Below are 22804 nucleotides of genomic sequence, written 5' to 3' on the forward strand. Positions count from 1 at the left end.
ACTTTTGAATTACGGCATGCAAGCCAACTTTTTAATTTTACAATATTGTTATCCTTAACAGTTGCAAATTTTAGTTTTGCTCCAGGAACATTTTCTTCTGTTAAAAACATTCTTTTTTAATTGTACTTTACCATATATTTATATGAGGATTAGGCAGTGTTTGTCCTTACCGAACTACAAGCGCTGCTAGTGAGTGATTTTTCGTACTTCAGGAAAAAGGTTCATTCTGAGGACGAAGGCAAATTTTAACCTTCGAAACTTCTAGATACGTATCTCTACAGATTTTTAGCTCGTTTCATGAAAGACAAAATCATTAAATACAACAGATTTATAGTTATTAATGCAAAAGTCACTAACGTACCACTCACTCCTTCATCTCTGTTTCTCCATACTGGTAAGTCCTAGGAAGCTGAAATTTGGTATATATGTGCTTCTTAGGTAAAATGTGACATATGCGTATATTCCATGTGAGTTTTGTGTCAATATCCACCCCAAAAAACTAGTAAAATCATTGCACGAGCACACTTTGTATTAAACATTTGTCATTTGTGTATATTACCAAAACAACATCGGTATTTTCAGAAGTATTGGGTAAATCATTGAAAGGGATAATGAAGACAAGAGGGTTCCTGGAGCAGGTCTCTTATCATCTCCTGAGTGGAACTCATTTGGTCGTCAATGAACACCATTTGTCTCCTGTTGAGCTTATAGGACTGTATTTGTTGAAGACCAAGACTGTGTATGCTATAAAATTCCAACTTCTCTTCTTGACGGACATATAATAAACCAATGAACTACTTACTACTAAGGTGTTATATGTGCACTAAGAAAGGATCTTCAAATATTCCACCTGGGGCACTCCCCGTTGTATCTAGGCTCGTGTTATGTATTAGATGTGCAATGAGAAAGGATTTTTGAATATTCTAACTGGGGCGCCAGCCGCGGGGAAAAAAGAGCGTCCATAAAATAAAGTTACCTATTCATCAGTGTTTTTCCGTAACTTTATATTTTTGGAGGCTGAAATTTTGTATGTTGGAGCGTTTATGAAATTATCTTTAATATATCCTTTATCTTATATGTCCATAATTTAATCAATATGGCCCCTCGCAGCATGTAAATTGAATGAATATTTTCGAAGATATTACCGATTTGCAATGCAGGGACATATCAGTTGCGGCGGTACTGTAAACGTTGTATATAAAGACATACTGTAGTATATTTAGTATCAGCATCGCACCCGTGCGGAGCCGGGTCGAGTCGCTAATTATTGATAAAAAATATTTTTATTTGGGAGAAATACTTTGAATTCATACAGCATCTTATCGGCATGAAATAAAACGTTTGTTCTTTCTACACTTGTTCTCCATTAATTATTTTTCAGATTGCGGAAGTTGAAAATCCCAGAAAACGTTGATAGAAATCCTGGCATATTCCTCTGTTAAATAGCTATTTTCACTATAACTCTATAGCGCTTTTGAATACTTAATGAGATTTTATTACTCTACACTCTTTTGAAATAGACTATAACTATTGTGAAGTAATTATGTTACTGATCATTTGTTTTATCAGTAGTCCCCTCAAAGTTTCGAGAAGAGACACTTCCTTTTCTGTTTCTTGTTTCCCGATATCGTTATATCGCGATTGATACTAGATATTTCTTATTTTTGTCACGACTCAAACGAATTGCGTGGAATTGCAGTAAATGAACACAGTTGTGGATAATTGGTGTTCCGCTCAGCAGTTCCAATATTGGAAGTGAGCAGAAACCAACTGGAATTTCAAGAGAAAATACTTGGGAATGTCTAACAGGTCAGAAAAAATTCTTCCGTATTCAGTTGTGAAGTAGCATGTTAAAAATATTTTCAACACTGGTATTCAATATAAATAATGTTGGAATATTTTCAATACTAGTGTTACAAGTATTTTTAACACGATTTTTTTCGACCAAATAGCAATAAACAAAACATGATTATTAAATTTTCAAGGAGGTTTTATTATGAACAATAGATATAGATACAATTGAATTCTGTTACAAATGTATTATATACATTAATTAAATTATTATTATTATTATTTATGAACATTAAGATGAAAAGTACAATAAGAACAACTGCTGATTTTAATACCTTGCGATGTTTAAGAACCTTGTGATATATTTGAACTAGCTGAGTTGAAACTTTCATGGGCATTAACATTTGATTCTTGAAGTGAAGAGGACGATGCTATAACGCTGGAGCTAGCTGTTGGGATTATTCTTTCAGCAATAGCCTTTTTATAACAAATAGATTGAGCGATGTAACCCTCAGCTATTGTTGTAGACTTCCATCCTCCGTGCTTCTTAATATCCGTTATATTTGCTCCTGATTCTGCTAGCAAAGAAGCAGAAGACCGTCTGAAACAGTGACCTGTATATTCCTTTCGTTCCGGGAGGTTCAGAAACTCAGCAATTATAGAGGGCATTTTCCCAAACGTGTTTATACCAACTGGGTTAGCACTGCATTTATAATTTGACTATTTCAGAAAAAAAGTTGATGATTGATAACAGAAGGGCATAATGCAACGTATTTATTGAAATAGTCAATGTTTTTTCCAACAATGCAAAAAGAACCATCTATTTTCGTTTTTGTATTTGGAATTTGAATAATCAATGATTTATCCATTAATTTAATGTCTTCTATCAATAAATGGCACAGCTCTTCACGCCGAAAATAGTAGCAACTTTTATCATCAACTATTTTTCATCTGGCGCCTCAGTTATAAACCTCTGGACTTTATCTCATTCAAACGTAAGATAACACCATTTTTAACGAGGTACTCGACTTTATCATTGAAAACTTGCTCCAAAAAGTTGACGAGTTCCATATTTTTGATTTCTCTTCTAGATAGACTAAGAAGACGGTTTTGCTGAAATTTCCTTCCACTTTTTTAAGTTCACACCAGCTGGGAAAATTAGAACATGCGATGTCGTACTGCTGATCCAATTTTTTTGGTAACAATTCAGTTGAAGCTCTTTTGCAGCCACTTCAATATCGTCAGGAACAATTTCTCACTATTGTTCTCCGTTATGCAAGACATTAAACACCAGCAAGAACTTGAAATGTGACTTACGCGTGAGCTGTAAACAATAGTGTTTGTTGGTAACCAGGTGATTCGGCGTCACCTGACACGGCCACTTCATAGCAAATGCAATAACATGAAAATAGTTAAATAACAACAGATGTCAAAATGTGTTTTTATAGAAATATTAAATTTATCTATTTTATTTATGTATGATATTCCTGTTTAAAGTAAGTTTTATTTTGTTCGTGCCTATGGGAGCTTAAAAATAAGTAAAATTATTTTTTAAGTCATCTAGATGCCTATGAGAGCTTAGAAATGTAAAATTATTTTCTAAGTCGATTAAGACGCAGATACCGAGCAGAGGTATCTATGGTGTAAATAAGGACAACATTATAAGTATATTTAGTTCATTCTTTCTCTTGAAGATGATCACTTGGTGATCGAAACACGTATCGAGGTGTTGAAAATAACGGTTTGGTGTTGGGAAAAAACTCCAGTTATCCTCATTACTACTCCAAAGGTTTCAAACAGTGCATTAAAACAATAATATTGTTTGTAAGATATCCTAAATAAAAACTCAATGATACTCAAAACTGAATCCATAATAAAAAAACTATAATACAGTGTGGGATGAAAACAAGTGATACAGACATTGAAGTATTTTTATTTCATATTAAACTCTTTCATTCTTAATTTTTAATGGAAATATTCCCAACAGTCCACTTCCAACACCAAAATCATCACAGTTGTTCACCGAAATCCTTTGGCGATATTTTTTCAAGCTATAACATTCCAAGGTTCAAAACTTCCAGGCTTCGGTTCCTTCAACTGAAAATGATTATAATACATGAATATGAATGTGAAAAGTGACATTTGTGTTTTCAGGAAAGATTAGTTTTTAGAAAAACACTTTTTGATTTTGTACTTCTTTTCTAAATAAAAAGTGGAAAGTAATATGTATTACGCATTTTTGAGTCTGATATCTCACTTCCATTTGGAGAAAAGTTTGAACAAGAAATAGTAATTTCGTTCAATTTAATGGTCACATCAGAAAGGCGTTGTTCGAATATTTTTTGCCGTTTTCATCTGGAAAACACTTCAGTGTATGATATCTGACATATTTATAACTAAAAAACGGTTGTATCGATTTTGATGATTCTTGATTTGTTGGATTTGTCTCCTTTCGGATTAGCAGAATAACTATTGAATTGAATTGAAGGGGTTATATTTTTTAGGAGTGATTAATTTTTGGGAAAGAAAGTTTTTGGCTTTCTACTACTCCATCTTGATCCAAAAAAAAAAGCTGTTTCAGGAGAACTTCCTTTCAGTTTGTGTCTGAAAGTTACTTTTTTGCATGATCTACACATCCGTGTATAGAGTTACTTCCTTCCTTTCTTTGGAAGACTCCCTCATCCTTCTTTTTTTTTTTGTATCGAGATGGAGTAGTAGAAAGCCAAAAACTTTCTTTCCCAAAAACTGTTGAATTATTTCAAAACACAAGCCCTACATGAAAATCCTTAAGGCGCTCTCAGATCAGTGCCTGTGCGAAAGTAGCGATTCACATTGGATTTGAATCGCTGGATATTAAATTCATTTGGAAAAACGTTCTCAGAAAGTTAATTGTTTGTTAGATTATGATAGTGCGCGCAAAAACAATTGAGGTCATGCCATTTGTAACTGTATCAACATGAATAATTGCTGTCATAATAGGAGTACTCTAGAGATGAAGAAGAAATCGCACTAGAGGAGCGCCGAATTCAGTGTTGCCAGGTCTACTGTTTTTGTTCTCAATAGTGAAAATTTAGCATGTATGTATGTTTTAGAATTTTCTTGTATGAATCTACCGTTTTAATGACACAAATCTAAAGCCGCACCCTGATATTGTGACACGACTTCATGCTTCATAAGCACCTACTTCGTGATCATTAAACAAAAAATGTTGGAAACTTTCAGAAAAAAGAATTTTTATAAATTATACACAAAAGTTTCTTTCAGATATACAAACAACTACTTTCACATGAATATCAAATGAGACGAAAATAATTTTTTGTATAGATACGAGATTGTCTAAATTTCTCTCAGGATTGTACACACATTGGTGTGATACTGATGAATTGTTGTCTTATAGAAAAAAATGATTTATTGTTTTACATTATAATGAGCATAAAATTCCAACATTACATTTGTCAGGCCTAAACACGTGTGTAGGTTTTTTTTAAGAAAGACGAAGACGAAGCTGTGTTTGTTGATTTTCCTAATATAAAATCATGTTGATCATGAAAGGAGATGCGTTTGTCTGCAAATGACCCCGTAAAATCCTTATGGGTATTGGGTCTCACTGGATTTTTTTGATTTTTTGATATGAAGTAGTCCATGTGATTCTCAACCAATGTTGCAATTGCGCCAACCCCAAATAATGAACAGGGGTCGTTAAAATCACCACTATTAATTTTCGAAACCGGGAACGACATTTTCACCTATTTTATTGTAGGTAATGTTGCATATGATTATGCTCTTTTATGAAAAAAATTATTCACCCCTCCCCTCTTCCCCCAGCACGTAATATGAATTAATTATGGTATATTCAAATATTTTTGCAAATTATTATGGCACTGCGATCGGTCTATGATTTTCTATTGAATGCCTGGTTCGATATTGAGATGACTTTCCCAGTTTTGAGAGTCGTGAAAAAAATCCTTTAATAAAAAATCTCCAGAAAAATCAATAACTGAATGATGTTATGTTCAGAATGAACATCTGGGACAGCAAAAGTTTTGTTTTATAGTTTCATATTCAGCAAGTAATTCTGATTCAATATACGGTTGGAAGAAAATTGAATTCTTTCTCATTTTATAATGAAATATATTTAATGAATATATAATGAAATTGGCTGACTAATTTTAACGATGAGTTGATGACGCGCGTTGATGAAATATGGATTGAATAAATTCCTAACTGCTTCTGGGTCGTCGACTGATATTCCGTTTTCGACTTAGATGATGTTTTTCATTTGCTGCCGTTCAATTCAGATATTTCTTGTCAAATTGATTCAGCTTGATAAGAAGAACGGGCAATTATGTTTTGACAATAACTTTTTTGAATATTCAACTTTCATTTCAAGAATCCTTGACAATGATAATAATAATATGTCTTTATTCATCACAATAAGAAGTAAAAATTAAATAAATTCTTTAAAGTCTGTAGGGATGGTGTTATACAACTTTGCCGCAATGTAGGAGAAACTTCGAGTAAATATTGCTGTGGAATGCCTGGGAATGAGCAAAGTATGCCTATTATGAGAAGTGCCACTGTGTGATAATGCAACCAGTCTTTCACGTGAGTAAGGTGGATATTCCGAAACAAGAATTCTATGCGTGAAACTGAGCAAATGGATTGCTCTTAGATATTTGAGTGAAAGCCAGCCAGAATCTCGAAAGGACGGATTTATGTGATCATACTTTCAGATACCGTAGGAAAATCTGACACAACTATTTTGTATACGCTGGAGTCGCATTACATCTAATTGTTGTAAGGCGGGTCCGTAGATACAATCGCAGTAAGCTGATCTTGAAAAAATAAGTATTTCACAGAGACTCAACTTCAGACTTTTTGATGAAAGGTGTCTACTTGGAAAAAGTTGTCTCAATAGAATCTTGTGAATCTCAAGTCTATATCTAACCACAAGCCCAGCTTTTTACATTTATTCACAAAAGGAATTATGTTATTGTTGACACGGATCGACATTGACTCACACACAATATTTCTTTTACTTTTGAGACCAAATAACATGACCAGGGATTTTTTTGGATTGATAGTAAGATTATGTGCACAGGATTCATCATGTAGAGTTTTAAGATTTCTGTTAATATTTTCATTAGCGAGTGTAATATTTTTACAGCTGAATGAACTATACAAAGGAGTATCATCGGAGTAGTGATGTGTTTTACCAAAACTAACAAATTCATGAAAGTCACTAATATAAATTGCGGAAAGGAGCGGTCCCAGAAATGAACCTTGCGGTACACCAAATTTTTTGATACTATTGTTGATTGGTTACCATCAAGGTGAGTTGATCCTTTTGGAGAGATATCTATTAATAAGTGACACTGCATTATGGGTGAAACCAAAGCACTAAAGTTTTATGGTCAATGAAGAAAGATTCAAGGTATCGAATGCTTTACGCATTAAGAGACGTGTGAAATTTCCTTCATCAAGTGATTTGAATATGTCGTCAGTGACGAGACTGAATGGGGTAATGAGATTTTTTCATTTAACGTAATCTGTGATCTGTTCTTTATTTCAAAGGCTTTTGAGATGACAGGAAGAATACTTATAGGTCTAAGGGATCGTTACATTTTGCCAATGGCTTAACTTTAGCATGCTTCCATTGGGAGGGAAATTTACTATTCTCGATGGCAAAGTTGAAGGTATATGTTATGTATTCCAATAAATGGGACAAAACTAAATCCCATACGGATTGTGATTTCAGAGCCCATAGCATTACTACTGATTATATTAAAGTGCTTATTCACTTCATACGAGTTTATATTATGAAAAATAAACTCTGGTTCGTATTTAGGATTGTGATATGTTTCGCATACAGCTACTTGGCTGGCAGTTTTTTTAAATATTGATATATTTATGAAATGTTCATTCAGATCATTCAAATTTTTTAAAAACGGCGGAATAGCCAGAGTTTTATTATTTCGAAGCACTTCGAAAGATCTGAAAGTATTCCATGTAGCCTTAGAATTCTTCTGTACAATATTGAGATGAACAGTTTCACGGCGGACAGCACTAGAGACATTATCACGCAGTTCTTTATAGTATTCCCAAGATCCCGGTGTTCTCATTCTTTTGTATCGTTGGAATGCTTTCTGTTTCAGTTCAAGCATTAGTTTTATATTGTACGTCATACAGGGTTTTGGCGGCTCAGTAGCTCTAATTGTGCGATTAGGTATATGAGTATTGAAAATTTGTGTTAAGTTATCATTTAAGAAAGAAAGCATGTCATCAACATCATCTAAAAGATAAATACTGTCCCAGTTGACCTGAAATAAATCTTCTTCAAAGGAGTTTACTTCAAGATTTCTGAAATCACGGTAACTAACAAACTTTTATATTTTGTTTTGGGTATATCGACCTCAAGAATGATAGCAAAATGATCGGAAACACCATCAATATCAATAACATCTGAGGAAAAAATGTGCTGTAAGTTATTCACAACAAGAACGTCTATGAGAGTTTGGCTGACTTCTGTTACCCTGGTTGGAGATTGTACCAATTGTACCGAACTGGAGTGCAAGACAGTACATTTGAAGTAATTCTTCACAAACCATTTCTAACAGCGTGCAAGAACTTCCTTCCTTTCTGGATACAATGATTTCAACTTTCAGTGTAGAACTGTTTCACTACTGTGGTGGTTTTCACCGTTCCTATCATTTCCAAATACGCACGTCTTTGCACTTTGCCGAGTTTGTTAATAGCAGCAGCTTGATTTACCTTTGGTCACCAGACCATGAAGGCATGAGTCATCAGGATGCACCTTGATGCAGAGCTATTATGAAATATCTGATTTCAGCCTCCACGTCTTCTCATAGGTGCGCTTCGCCAGCCTCAGTGCTAACTCCACTTTCATTTCAAGGTTAGTATTACCTCCGAAATATTTCAAGATTTATGAAAATTATGTTTCGAAGGTGCGAAAGTCCTAGTCCCTCTATCTTGTCTCTCTTGGTGAATATTACTGTGATCGATTTGGACGAGCTTATGTTAGGCCTTGTTTATTCTTGAGCCCATCTTGTAAGACAATTCAGGGCCAACTGCATATGTCTCCTCACTGAATTATTATTCCGGGACTAGGATTCCGGAACTAGGATAGCACAGTACACTAAGTACATTGTGGTCTAGAAGACATAGTAACTCGTTTATGAAGGTGAAGACAAGACTCTTCCTGAAGACCACTCCGTTTACCCCATAATGGTCGTTCTCACCAATCTTACTCAAAGGATAGAGGCTATGATCTGCATCATGTATCATCAATCCCTCTTCTTCTCGATGTCTGGATAATTGACTCTAAGGATGTATTTTTGCTAGCACATACTTTTCATACTTACTCTTGATGTGATGTTATCTTCGCAAGCCATTCGTATTCTTGCAGAAGTAGCTGGAGCGTCAAATCTGAAATGCGTAGCAGGAAGGCTGCTCTCTTCACGGGCTGCTTTTATAGCATCTTTGATCGCAAAAAATGCCGAACTCGCTAGAAAAAGTGGCGGTTCACCCACTGCCTATAAAAATGAATCAGAATCAATAAGATGAACATAATCATGTAACGGAATCAACATTAATGGGTGATACAACATAAAGGCACATACCTTTGAGGAGTACACAGCTCTTGGGTTGGAAACTCCCTTCAGTAGTGAGACGTTGAATTCAGCTGGTATGTCAGAAAATCCGGGTATTTTGTAAGTTCCAGGGCCTCTTGTGAAAATGTCTCCTCTTGGTGAGTAAACCATCTCTTCAAGCACGAATAAACCGTAACCCTGCATGAACCCACCTTCAATTTGGCCGATATCGATTGCAGGATTCAAACTTTCTCCTAGAAAAAACTCATGACCCATAAAAAAGCATTCGTGATCAGACATCCGCCATAAGTCTTATCAGTGGCACAAGGCTGAAACATGTATACATTCTTGGATCAAACTGTCCTTGAAGAACAAGCCCTAGTGAGCCAGTTACGAGTAGCAAATTGCCAAAAACGACTCTCCTCAATAGGAAGACTTAATAAATTGTCTCTGGCGTATTCCTGACCACACTGTCCTGGAAGGCAATGAAGCTGCTGACTCCCGTGCAAAGGGTGGTGCTGCAAGTAGCTTCATCGGACCAGAACCTGTCATTGGTATCGCTTTAGGTTTTACCAAACAAACATTGAACACCTGGATGGCAAGAAGATTTGAAGACTTCTAGCAAAATCTTCCAAACAGTTGTTAGACTACAGTAGGATGAAATACAATGTCTAACAGGCCTCCTCACAGGTCACTGTCGTTTGAATCATCATATGAACTGTCGGAAGACAGTGTGTGTCGCCTCTGTTTGGAAAATGATGGAACAGCAGAGCATATACTTTGTACCTGCCCCACTGGGAACCGAATCAGGTCCTTAGAGTTCGGCAGAGCCGTACTCTTACCATCTGACCTAAAATAACACTCACCATATGAACTAATCTGCTTCGTTAAGAAGCTGGGTTTATTTGGTTTGAATAGGTGTGAATCATAATGAACCACTTTAGACCTAACCAAACCTTACCTAAGCCAGCTCCACACTAGGCATTAAACATCAAATTAAAATGGTCTGAACCAGGCACAAACTCACCTAAATCCATGACAATATCAGTATTGATGACTTGATGGTCGCCTGTAAGAGTATCGATTTCAACCTCAGTGCAAGCAGCCCCATAGGTGAAATAGTTATACAAAAGCCCTTCCCCAGTTTTGAAATTATATCCTACTTCTGGAGTTCTGTAGAATCCCGACACAGCTAAATTCACTCTATCTAAGTAGGCTGAATCCACCCACTGTTCCCAGGTACCGGCAGGATTTGCATCTTTGTAGGGCCTTAGTCGTTCTTTGAGGGTTGAACACGCATTCTGTAATCAAATATAAAATGAAATGATAAATGAGAACGTATTTAAAGAATGGAAGTGAACGCTAGGGAATAATTAATCATTCTGGCACAATCCGAAGATTGTTCGCGAGAATTCTATTATATACAATTGTGGGGTTTAGACTTGATGAGATCAGTTCGGTTCGAATGATAAGGCGATAATCTATCATTGAAACAACTTTATTTTCCAAGACTCATCACAAGCCTGGACATATTAAAAAAAAAACAATTAACAAAAGGTAAAAATTGGTGACAAAACACAATGTTCAAAAGTTAGTAAAGTTACAAAAAGTAGACCTCACAATAAGTAAGTAAAGAGAACAGAATAAAAAATGGAAAGTTGTGGAAATTACAAAACATAATTTCAAGTACTAGTGTAAAACAATGATAACATTAATTTGAATTGTCTGAATTGGCCTGAAAAATATTAGGAATCATGTAGAAAGTAGACTCAATAGTATGGTATTATATAAAAATCGGTATATTATTTATATCTTATTATATATTAATTAGAACATTAGTGAAATATTTTCAAAGTAAAATTGAAGATAGACATATATATATTCTTTATTCGTTCATGTGTATAATTATTATGTATTATACTATCATACATAATACCCAAACGGGTATAGAACACGTCAATAATATAAATAGATTGAATATACAAAAGAAATAAAAAAAACAATAGAAAAAAAAAACCCGTAGGGGAAAATATAATAACTTATGAACTGAGATTACACATTCAAAAGGTATTCGCCTATGGAGTATAACATTTTATAGTAGTACATTTATATAGGACTATCTTCAAAATATTCCTCCAATAAGTCTTTTGTATTAAAACCTGCTTAAGATGCTCCATTTCATTAATTGGTATTTTTTCAGATTATCAGACATATGATTGAAAATGTTTATGACTGAAAATTTTACATTTCTTTGAATATAACTATAATTTTTAAAATCCGGAATTAAATGTTATTTGAATCTAGTATTGTAGTCATGATCTAGTGTTTTGAAAAGTTCATGAGTTGAGTTTTATTAATATTCATTTACATGTTGATCGCGGAACATTAAAGAAGTGTCGTCCCCAAATTGGATAATTTTTTGATTAACTATATGAGGCAAGTTATTAATATACAAAATGAACACTGATGGCCCAAGTAGGGAGTCTTGTGGAACCCCACTTTTATTTTTTCCTTTTCGGATTTGATTTGTTCACCATTTTCATCTTTTTCTATTAGGTAGTAAAATATATTTGTTATGTGAGAGTGTATCAATTTCAAGGACACTCCTCTCATTCCAAAATATTCAATATCTATAATTGCTGCTATAGTTTCATTTTTATTGTTCAGTGAGTTCAATATCGCAGTAAGGGCATTATATAACGTTAGTATAGTGGATTTATCTTTTCTGAAACCATTTTGAGAATCTGAAATCAGTTTGTGACGTTCAACAAAATTCACAATTATTATTTTTTAAAAACCTTACTGATATTTAATAAAAGAGCTATTGGTCGATAGTTTGCCAATTTGTTTTTTCTCTTTTTCTATAGATGGCGCTGACTGCAGCTTTTTCAATTTGTCTGGGAAAATTCCTTTGGTCAACATCAAATCTCCTCAGCTACATACATCAACCCATTAACCGCCAAAGATGCGTAAACACAACTTTTCTATACATATTTTTTTTTGTGGTTTGGATCAGTATTATTTATGTTTATTCTGATGGATATTCATAACAATAATCCAGAAAAAGTAAAAATATTTTTATTCAATCCAAAACATGATTTTATCAATTTCTAAAATTTACTTGAAAATATAATAAATTGACCGTTCTTGTAATTCTCCAATAAAATCTATTTTTTTCGATACTGAATATAAAATGATAAATTTATTTTATGCTGAACAGTAATGAAAAATATGCTCAATGATAAAGTGTATTTTCATTTACGTAAATATTTTCGGATGTCGTTCATTTTTGCATGTATTTGTGATGGTTGCATATACGCACCTTTGGCCGATAATGGTAAACATTTTATGCAATAGTATGCGAGTTTTGACAAGTTTGGGAATATTAGGATACGATGGTCAGTCGATTATTAGTCTTGATTGAGTTTAGTTCAGTGCGAATCAGTATTGGCAGGGAAGATTTCTCGTATTTTTTGTGAAAAATTGTCAAAATGAGGTAAGAATCACAACTCGAATGTAGATTTTGGTATTTTATTATCATTATTCATTCTTATAGCCAGTTTTCGAAATGGGATACGAAGAGACCACCGATGACACAAGAGTTCAGTGCTTTATTAGAGGAAGAGTTGAATTATCAAAATTATGATTCGATTGATGTCGTTTATGTGCCGCCGGAAACAGACGAGTTGACCGATGAGGAAAACATTGATGAAAATATAATCGGAGAAGAAATAATGAAGCAGGATATTGCGGAACTTATGAAATACAAGTGAATAAGTATAGTGTTGATTCAGATGATGACATACATTCGAGTGAAACAGCAGAACGTGCTGAGACGGATGTTGCTGGAACTTCTAGTATACAATCGAATGAAGATAGTCATGATTCAGAAGACGACCTCCCTCTGAGTGAAATAGCAAAACGTATTGAATCAGAAAATCAAAAAGCTACGAAATCTCAAAAAAGTGTTATTCCAGAATGGAGAAGAATAGATATAATACCTACTCAGATTCTCCCCAATACCATTCTATTGATCATTTGAATAACATAAGAGCAGAACATGGCGGCAAGACGCCTAACGAAATTTTTTCACTATTTTTGGATAACGAGGTGACCGAAAAAATTTGCATTTTTCAAATACCTATGCAACCCAAAGAAACCGACACGATTCTCATATCAACAAATCAGATTTGAAAAAATTTATTGGGATACTGATAATATCCGGATATCATACTCTACCATAAACTGACATGTATTGGTCGAAGGATGAAGATAAAGAAGTGCGCATTGTGAGAGAAACCATGAATCGAAATAAATTCAGATTAATAAAACAATAAATCAATAAAACAGATACCACATTCTTTTTCATTCGATTATTTTACCCATTTTTGGCCAAAGGTGCGCTTACGCATCCACTTGTTTTTTTCAATACTGTGGGTTTATATTTTTTTTAATGACGAATTGTTGTTTTTTTGAGTATTCTAAACGTGCCACAATAAATATTTTTTCTAAATTACAAATTTCTAATGCCTTGACCATTAATGGGTTAATACTTTTATCGATACCTCATCGTCTCCTACTGATGTTTTGTTTTTTAGTGTGGTGATTACATCATATATTTCTTTGAGGTCACTTGGTTTCAAGAATAGTGAATATACGGTTTTCTTTTTTCCGTGGGTTGGGCTACCTATCGGGCGCGTCCCCAGGTGGCGGATTGGAGAACCGCCAGGGGACTGGAGGCCCTGTCTGGGAAGCCAATGTTGCTTTACGGACGGGGTCACCGGACTCCTGGTCAGTGGCAGATATAAGTAGGGTGAAGGGAACCCACCAAAAGCCCTGCAAAACATGCCACCGCGGACCCATGCTAAGGTGTAAGGAATCGTGGCGACATCTGAATGGCCGCAAGGTGATATGCGATTAAGAACGATCCCCTTGGGGAACAGGGCGAAACCTCATTGTAATTAGTCTTCCTCTGGTAATGCGGGGCTCTGCCAAAGGTGACCAAATATTTCCTTGCTACTCGTGGGAACACACATGGATACAGATAAACAATCTTCACTGACAGCAGACAAGCCCTATTAGCCTTGAACAGACAACGTATAACCTCAGGGCTAGTACTAGAGTGTCACCAAGATTCAGCCAACGCCTCGGTAGATAATAACATCATCCTGGGGTGGGTTAAAGGGCATGACAGGAGTAAAGGTAATGGCATTGTCGATTCTTCAGCCAAGGAAGTGGTTGGACTAAGAATTTTAGGATCCAGTGGCACCTACGGCCGGATGACTTCGTCAATTGCGGAACTAGCCAAATGTTACACCCATGCTCAATCCTTAAAGAGATGGGATGGAATCAAAGGATGCAATTTTGCCAGGATCACCTTCTGGCGATGACCAGGAAAAATCTACGCTAAACAGTAGGATTTCTGACTGGCCACTGTCAACTAAGGAAACACTTCCATAATATGGGGCTAGTGGACACACCTCTATGCAGGATGTGTGAAAAGGAAGACGAGACTGTCAGGCATGTCCTATGCGAGTGCCTGGAATTGTCGTTAATAAGAGAGTGTGTGTTCGGCGAGTCTTGGCCTTTACCTGCCGATATAAAGAAGATGTCTCCCAGTGACCTGTCCATCTTCCTGGAGAGGACAGGATGGACGATGACCTAGGAAGACAACTCCTTGGTAGGATGTACGATGGGTCATATGTGCTGTGGGCTTACACCCCCTACTCTATAGATACAGATGTTACGGTTTTTATGTGTTTCCTGGAAATTATTTGTTTTTAAGTCAGAGTGTCATGTTGTATTATAAGTAATTGAATAGAATTTTTTGAGCATAGGTACACAATAAACCAGAGCAACGTAGTATTGTTAGCAACAGCGGTGGCATTTAAAATAAAAAATTGCGACTATTCGTTTCAGAAAGAGAATTATTGAGATCAAGTGATCAAAAGAGACTTACTAACAATGCCATTCCATTCAGATCCGAACCTGAGCTAGCTGCTGTAGGAGAAGTGTTCGGAACTTTGTCAGTTGCAGTTTCACTGATGTGAATTTTGTCCGTGGAAATGTCCAAAGCTCTACTGGCCACTTGGACCATTTTGGTGTGTAGTCCCTGTCCCATTTCGGTACCTCCATGGGATATGAGAACCGATCCGTCTCTGTACACCAGAACTAGGGCGCCAGCTTGATTAAGGAAGAGTTCGGCGTAGGCTATTCCATATTTTGTGGGAATTATACTCAACCCTCTTTTTTTGTACCGATTTTTCCTGGAAAACAAAAGGAACTTTCCAAGATGTATCAACCGGAAGAATAGAGATATGTATGAAAATACATTCAATGAAAAAAAGAAACACTAATGATAACTTTATGTTTATTATTGTGTTTTCACCCTCCAGTTACTAAGTAGGTACCTACATCATCGTTGTACTTTATGTGAGGGCATTGAGATTGACTCTACTAATGAAGTTATAAAATATGAAATTGTATAATTGATAGGGGAGGTATTTTTTTTTAAATACGTTTTCTATTCAATAATATCTATTATTTGACTATCTGCTTCACATCATTGATCGAATTTCCATAAAACGGGCATTTTCCGGAAGGCGTTTCGGTTTGTTTCCGGGTTTTGCCGTGGTCTTCTTTGCTTACAATCTCCAAGCGATTTAACTGCGGCAGTCATCTTCAGGGGCGAGGTCGAAGTTCTCTTCTTGACGTATCAATTGAAACTGAAGCTCTCATTTCTGCCGTGTCATGTATTGGCAGATCAAGATCTTCAGATGATGTGGTGCTGCAGGTTTTTCCGGGTTTTCCTGCAGCTGAAAAAGCAAATGCGCCATTGGAATCAATGAAGTTGCCCCGGAGCGCTAATTAAATTTTATTGTTGTTTTATAATTTCTTTCTTTAATTTCAGAAATTTCATCATTAATGAGTTCCAAACATATCTTCCATTTTACTATAAACAATCTCACCTATTGAAATTTCTCACTTTCTCCCTTCTAATAGTGTACTGTGACGAATCAAGGCACTCCTTCCAACATCTACCGAGTGTACAGTCTACCAGTTTTTGATGATAAAATGTGACATCTCCTTCTTTATATAGATTTATTTCGCTTATTTCCACAGGATCTTTCTTCAGATAGTATGCGATGTGTTGAGCCATGTTCTCTGCCAAAAACATCCCTTGTGGTCCTCCAAACCCTCTGAAGGCCGTATTAGATGGTAGGTTCGTTTTGCAAGCGAAACCTCTAACCCTGATGGCAGGAATAAAGTAAGCGTTTTCAAAGTGGGTGAGAGCTTTTTCTACTACCTAAAAAACATTTCACTTTTTGAAATATGGTTATTGACACAACACTCAGCTTTCAATGAAATAATAAAAGAGACATCTCCGCGAAGGAATTCATTCAGAACAATCCTATGTACTCTTCCTAAATATTACTCACCGCCAGTGTAAGATCAGTTGAGTAACCAGCATTGGCATACAACTTGGCATCACATCCTAATATTTTTCCATCATCATCAAATCCTACTTTGTATTTGAAATAAAACGGATGCCTCGTTCCTGTCATCATCATATCCGCATCCCTGTCTAACATACATCTCAATGGTTTCTTGAATTTTCTAGCAGCCACAGCCATTGGCAGAGCAATAAGACTGCCTTTGGCCTGCTTCCCACCAAACCCACCTCCTAGTCTTTTGACTTTGACCACTACCTTGTTTTGTGGAATATCCAATACCTCAGCGACCATAGCCTAACAAGAAACAAATATCGTACACATGCGAAACCAATAGAAAAAGTGACAATGTATAGAAGGTAGTTACATTTTAGATGATTACCATTAAGATATTCCAAACTGAGGGTTATAGATGATTAATTGGATAGAGGAAACTCTACAAGATCTAAATGCAAGAATCATTAGTAGTCAATCTATATTGTTCAGTTTCACATTTTTTATAATGCAATAAGGCAGCTGTAGATGAAAGAGAACCAGATATTTTTCCATGAAATACTTACCGATACTTCTGATGGATTCTGGGTAGATGAATAAATCAACATTTCATCATCCTCAGGTTGCGGTATGACAATACAGGCTTGAGTTTCCAGATAAAAGTGCTCTTGTCCTCCCATTCTGCACTCCCCCTCAACAACATGCTGAGCGTTTCTAAATGCAAGTTCCACATTACCTTTTTCCATCACCTGTGGATCTCCTAAAAACGACTTACGCTTTATGGCATCCTCTATACTAATTATTACGGGTTCTAGTTCCTCGTAGGTCACTCTAACCTTCTTTGCAGCTCTTTGGGCGAGGATCTGATCGTCAGCGACTATCAACCCTAATATTTGGCCTTGAGCGGTTACTGTATCTGAGTAAAATACTTCCTCGTCCTGTATGACACAGCCCCAATTGCAACCTTCCCTGACATCCTTGGCAGAGACAAACCCACGCACCCCATCCATCGATAAGGCTTCTGATTCATCTATTTCGACAATTCTAGCGTGCGCTTTGGTGCTAAGAACGAAAGCGCAGTAGAGTGCACCTTCCTGATGAGGAATGTCGTCGCAGTAAACAGCTTCCCCTGTAGCTTGTTTGTAAGCAGATGAGTGTACTATTGGTTTCTGGAGAGAATCCACAGTTGAATTTGATCTAGCTGGGATGGCAAAGTATTGAGAGCTTTTAAGCTCCTGGGTAGTGTAGCCTTGTATACCACTCAGCTCTTTCTTGTCTATTTCAATAGTAGGAACGTACGCCTGGATTTTTTGCGAAATGGCAAGAAAAGCTCTGAAAAATAAACTCAGTGTTAGGGATTTTCTGTACTGGATCATTCCACCTGGTGCACCAGGATCGAGAGGAATGTCCTCGAGTAGGCTGGTGAAGGCAAGCTCTAAAGTGTCTCTGTTCCAAGGCATTCCGATAAGTCGATCTTGGGTTCTTGGGGCAGATAGAGCTTTGAAAGACATTCCACCAAAGCCAAAGTTTATATCTGCGATAATATTCGATCCAGGGACGAAAGTAACATGAACTGCTTCATTCACTATTGCTATGTCATCCCCACGTCTCCTCGCCTGTTTATAAGCCTGAAAATATTGGTTCTCTTTGGTAAAAGGGATAAGAATGGAAAGCAGTATCTCTTCTGGTTTTAAAATGCTGGTTCTATACCCTACGAAGAATTTGTCATCCAGTATCACTCTTCGTACTTCACTGTTTTCACTGACCAATTCCAGTTCCGCCCTTGCTGCTATCAAGAGTGGAATCATGTCCGAGATTGGACTGCCAGTCATTATGTTACCTCCTAGTGCACCCACACTGCGGATCTGCCTCCCAGCAAACCAGTTGAGCATCTCCAGGGCTGCTTGGAAGATTCTCGTTTTATACTCAGGTTGAGAGTTGACTTGAAGTTTCAGAAAAGTTTCGATATTTGCTAGAGTTGCAGCTGCGCCAATCTTAGCGCCTTCAGAAACCTCCTCGATCCTAGTCATCTCAGGAATCTGGACGGGTTGGATGACAATGGGATATAGCATTTGTTTGAACTTCATTTCAACTCCGATTTCTGTGTTTCCAACAACTATTTTCGCTTTGGGAAATTTCCGTTTCAATTTTAATAGTTCATTAAGGGTTGTTGGTCGATACCAAGTCACCCTTTTTCCAGTCACAATCAAGTATTCCTTGTCGTATTTGTCACTGAGCCTAAGTTCAGGTGGAAAAATTGGCTCCTGAGAGGGATCGTATGGAGTGAACTCACTGGCCTTGAACAGGACATCTTCTTCAATTTCTGAGCCGTTTTGGAACTTACAACAGTTTTCGCCCATACCACAAGCAGTCGATGCTTTAGTGCCGATCCTACCAATTTCCCATTCTTCCGTGAAGGTTTTGTAGCCTTCGATGATTGGTCTGTAGCCCGTGCATCTGCAAAGGTTGCCTTGAAAAGCTAGTTCCATCTCTTCAATCGTGGGTTTGGGCGAGTTTCTGAGGAGAGTGTACATGGACATGACGATACCTGGGGTGCAAAATCCACACTGAGAACCGTGTGCTTTTGCGATTCGTTCTTGTACTGGATGAAGCCTAGTTTTGGTAGAGCCTATGCCTTCTATGGTGGTGACTGCTTGACCGTGAAGGGAGCAGATTGGAGCTAAGCAAGCGTTTACTGGTAGGTGACTGAGAGCTGTTAAGTTGAATTTCTTGGATGAAAATCGAAGGAATTGGATTTTTTATTAAAAGGATACATGACTGTATTTGTCATCCTATCAAGTTTGGAAACCATCACTGTACAAGCTCCACAACCTCCTTCTCCGCATCCCAGTTTTGTACCGCAAAGACGCACTGGAGATGAATGTTAAAGAAAATATCCTCAGATCTTTTTAAAAAAAAAGAATTCCGTTCTTGGTAACGATTTCAAACTGATGGAGAGTCATTTTGTTAGTGAATTTAGGACAACGTTGCAGTGGCAGATTCAGAGTGACTTTACGGGGGTCAGGGTCAAAATAATTGTTCTCTGATGTTTCTATGATGATAAGACATTTGAAATTAGAAAATTTCAGTTGAAACTAACATGTGCACAATCAATACTATCGGGTATATTGCAGCTGAGACCGTGAATTATCGTGATGAGGAGTGATATGCACATTTAAGATTGGAGTAATAATGAAACGAAGTAATATTTTTCTTCTATAGATTTTTTTAAGGTCTGAGTACACATCTGATTTTCCATGTAGACACCGTGGGAGAGACTGATGTGTGGTCGGAGGGGTCATGATCCCCATGCCCAGCTTCTATCCGCAAGTGCAAGAGTGGATGTTAGTTCATCAGTAGGTAGATCTTATGGATTTCTACAGTGAATTCAATTCATGTGATCTCATGGAAAGTTAACCTTCAAATCTTACAAAATACTAGTTCATGCCTGACTTAGTTGATAGAGGAACTCAAAATTTTGCACAATTTATTTCCGACATTCAGATTTTCGAAGGCTCTTTCAAAGAATGACTAATTGAAAGTTGAAAGATTATTAACCTGCACATACATTTAAATTATTGTTTAAGCTGATTTCAATGAAAACGGAAGCAACATGCTTGACAGCCACATCTGCAGTGCAATCAAACTATTCAACTCAAACGTTTGTAATTTTGAGAAGCAGTAGATCTGAAGAATGGGTCATGAAGGATACATTTGCTTCTCAAGTAGTACAAGAGAGTCCATTCAGGATCAACTTGATCATCTTCTATCTGAAATAAAAAATTGCATAGTCATTTTTGGGAAAGAAAGATTTTGACTTTCTACTTTGCATGAAAAATGTGAAAATCTTGCAAAAATAGAAAGAAAGCAATCAATTCCAAAATATGTGTGGATCGTTCGAAGAAGTAGCTATCAAATACAACTTGGAAGAAAAAGCCCCCTCGAAACGACTACTTTCATACAAACAATTGATGACATGAAGGAAGAAATACTTTCAAATCAAGTACTTTTACATGATCATTGAATCATACGAAGAACACTTTTTCCTATTCAGTTCATACTCCAAACTGGAGAAGAAGAAAGCCGAAATATTTCTTTCCCGAAAAGTATTCTCTCCTAAAAATATACTTTTTTCAATTGGAACATAATTCCTATGGCTGGGATGAATTCAGGTGAGCGAATGAATGTCATTACGAACTGTCATCGATATTGAGTAGATTCAACTCATTCGTGACATGGAGTCGTAATTTTAGGAATGAATGTGCCTCATCTTGCAATGTTATCCAGAATTGGTGCTGAAGAGGCAATTAGGCTAGTGTCTTATTCCGAAATAGCGGATGTTCGCCATTGAAGATGATAGTGATCCATGTAAGTAAAATTTTACCTCTTTCATACTATATACTAGTCTTTGTCAAAGCGAAAACGACCCCTTGTTGCCACTGGAGGCCTATAGGGGAGCAGTAAAGGGCACAGAGAAGATTGGGGGGCGTTGAAGCGGTTTAGGGGGGCGATGGCTAATTTTAAAATGTTTTTTGCTTTTAACACAATATTTACCGCTCCTTTACGCTTAACGCGCGTTTCCTCGTGTAACACCATCTAGGGGACTAGACAGTAACTATTTTCTGTCCGATAGTTGTCAAACTGTACAATAGATGGCGGTAAGCTTCAATGCGAAGCGAGAAGTTTCTAGTCTCTGTTCTGGAAAGTACTAGGCCCGCCCGCTGCCTCATATAAAAGAGCGCGCGCGCCATCCAGCCAGTAATGTCATACGACGATATTACGAAAACAAGTGAATTTAGTTAGCGACTAGTTAGGTAAAGTGCTGTACGTGCGGTGGTGAAGAGGTGCATTAGCAAGTTTTCAATACTCGATTCTTTACTTCGGCATTTTTGAAGGCAAAACTATGTCGGAAGCAAAAAAAAAGAAAGGGCAGTATAGCGCGGAATATATAAAATATGGATTAATTGAAAATCCCACAAATCCATCTTCGCCTATGGGCCTTCTTTGTCAAAAAACATTTTCGAACCAAGCGATGAAACCCTCAAGGCTACAAGATCATCTGAATGAAATGCATTCAGATAAAAAAGACAAAAGTGTGACTTATTTTCAAGAACTGGAAAAGAAACACTCAGCTCAGACAACTGTGCCAAAACTTTTTTCAGCGGCTTCTGAGCAAGAATACGACAGACTCCGAGCTTCCTACAATATCTCCTTGCTAATTGCTCAAACAGGTTAACCCCACACTATTGGAGAGGATTTAATTTTACCGGCAATAAAAGAAGTAATAACTACTGTGCTTCATAAACCATCGGCACATATTATCCGAAAAATTCCTTTGAGCAATAGTTCCGTGCAAAGACGAATTGATGAGATGGCTGAAAACATCAAAGAGTCATTGTGCACTTATCTGAAGACTTCCAAATTCTCAATTCAGTTAGATGAGTCCACTTTACCAACCAATGAAGCATTGTTGTTGTCATATGTGAGGTTTATTAAAAATGAGAAACTATAACAAGAACTACTATTTTCCAGAAATTTAGAGACGGATACAAAAGGAAAAACCATATATAATACACTGAAAAAAATTTGTAATGAGAAAAAAAATCCACTGAAGAATATTATCAGCTGCTACGGATGGCGCTCCGGCTATGACAGGACGTCACAAAGGTTTCATAGCGTACTTAAAATATAAAATTCCAGATGTGCTCGCTATACATTGCGTCATTCATAGGCAACATTTGGTTGCGAAAAATTTGAGTGAGCGCCTCTCTCAAGCACCGCAATATATCATCAAAGCAGCTCTTCAAATGACAGATTACGCATTGCACAGCTTTGTGTTGCTCATGATGAAGATTTCAACCAATTGCTATTTCACACAAAAGTGCGTTGGTTATCAAGAGGTCACTGTCTGATTCTGTAGTAGAGTTCTTGGAAAACAAAGACAAAGAATTGCACGAC

General features: G+C 36.7%; 1 protein-coding gene across 3 annotated transcripts in view; it reads right to left on the minus strand.

Annotated features, from left to right (window-relative positions):
* Window positions 1–3706: 3706 nt before the first annotated feature.
* LOC111514068 (xanthine dehydrogenase) overlaps window positions 3707–22804 on the minus strand; it is a 28874-nt gene continuing 9776 nt past the window's right edge. The window contains exons 2-11 of one of the 3 annotated variants that reach the window (XM_074175046.1): window positions 20559–20616; window positions 19621–19717; window positions 17413–19552; window positions 16841–17149; window positions 16370–16707; window positions 15361–15667; window positions 10429–10702; window positions 9432–9655; window positions 9174–9344; window positions 3707–3888 (exon numbers count right to left, since the gene is read on the minus strand). In XM_074175046.1, the coding sequence (XP_074031147.1) occupies window positions 3838–3888; window positions 9174–9344; window positions 9432–9655; window positions 10429–10702; window positions 15361–15667; window positions 16370–16707; window positions 16841–17149; window positions 17413–19552; window positions 19621–19717; window positions 20559–20616 (3969 nt within the window). In that variant the 3' untranslated portion in view covers window positions 3707–3837. Of the gene's footprint in view, window positions 3889–9173; window positions 9345–9431; window positions 9656–9701; window positions 9731–10428; window positions 10703–15360; window positions 15668–16369; window positions 16708–16840; window positions 17150–17412; window positions 19553–19620; window positions 19718–20558; window positions 20617–22804 lie in introns of those variants that run through there. The other 2 variants (XM_074175047.1, XM_074175048.1) reach the window with 2 other exon arrangements.

The sequence above is a fragment of the Leptinotarsa decemlineata genome, unplaced genomic scaffold (assembly GCF_025532065.1).
Source record: "Leptinotarsa decemlineata unplaced genomic scaffold, Ldec_3_MD MMD2_tig00000882_RagTag_RagTag, whole genome shotgun sequence".
NCBI lineage: Eukaryota > Metazoa > Arthropoda > Insecta > Coleoptera > Chrysomelidae > Leptinotarsa > Leptinotarsa decemlineata.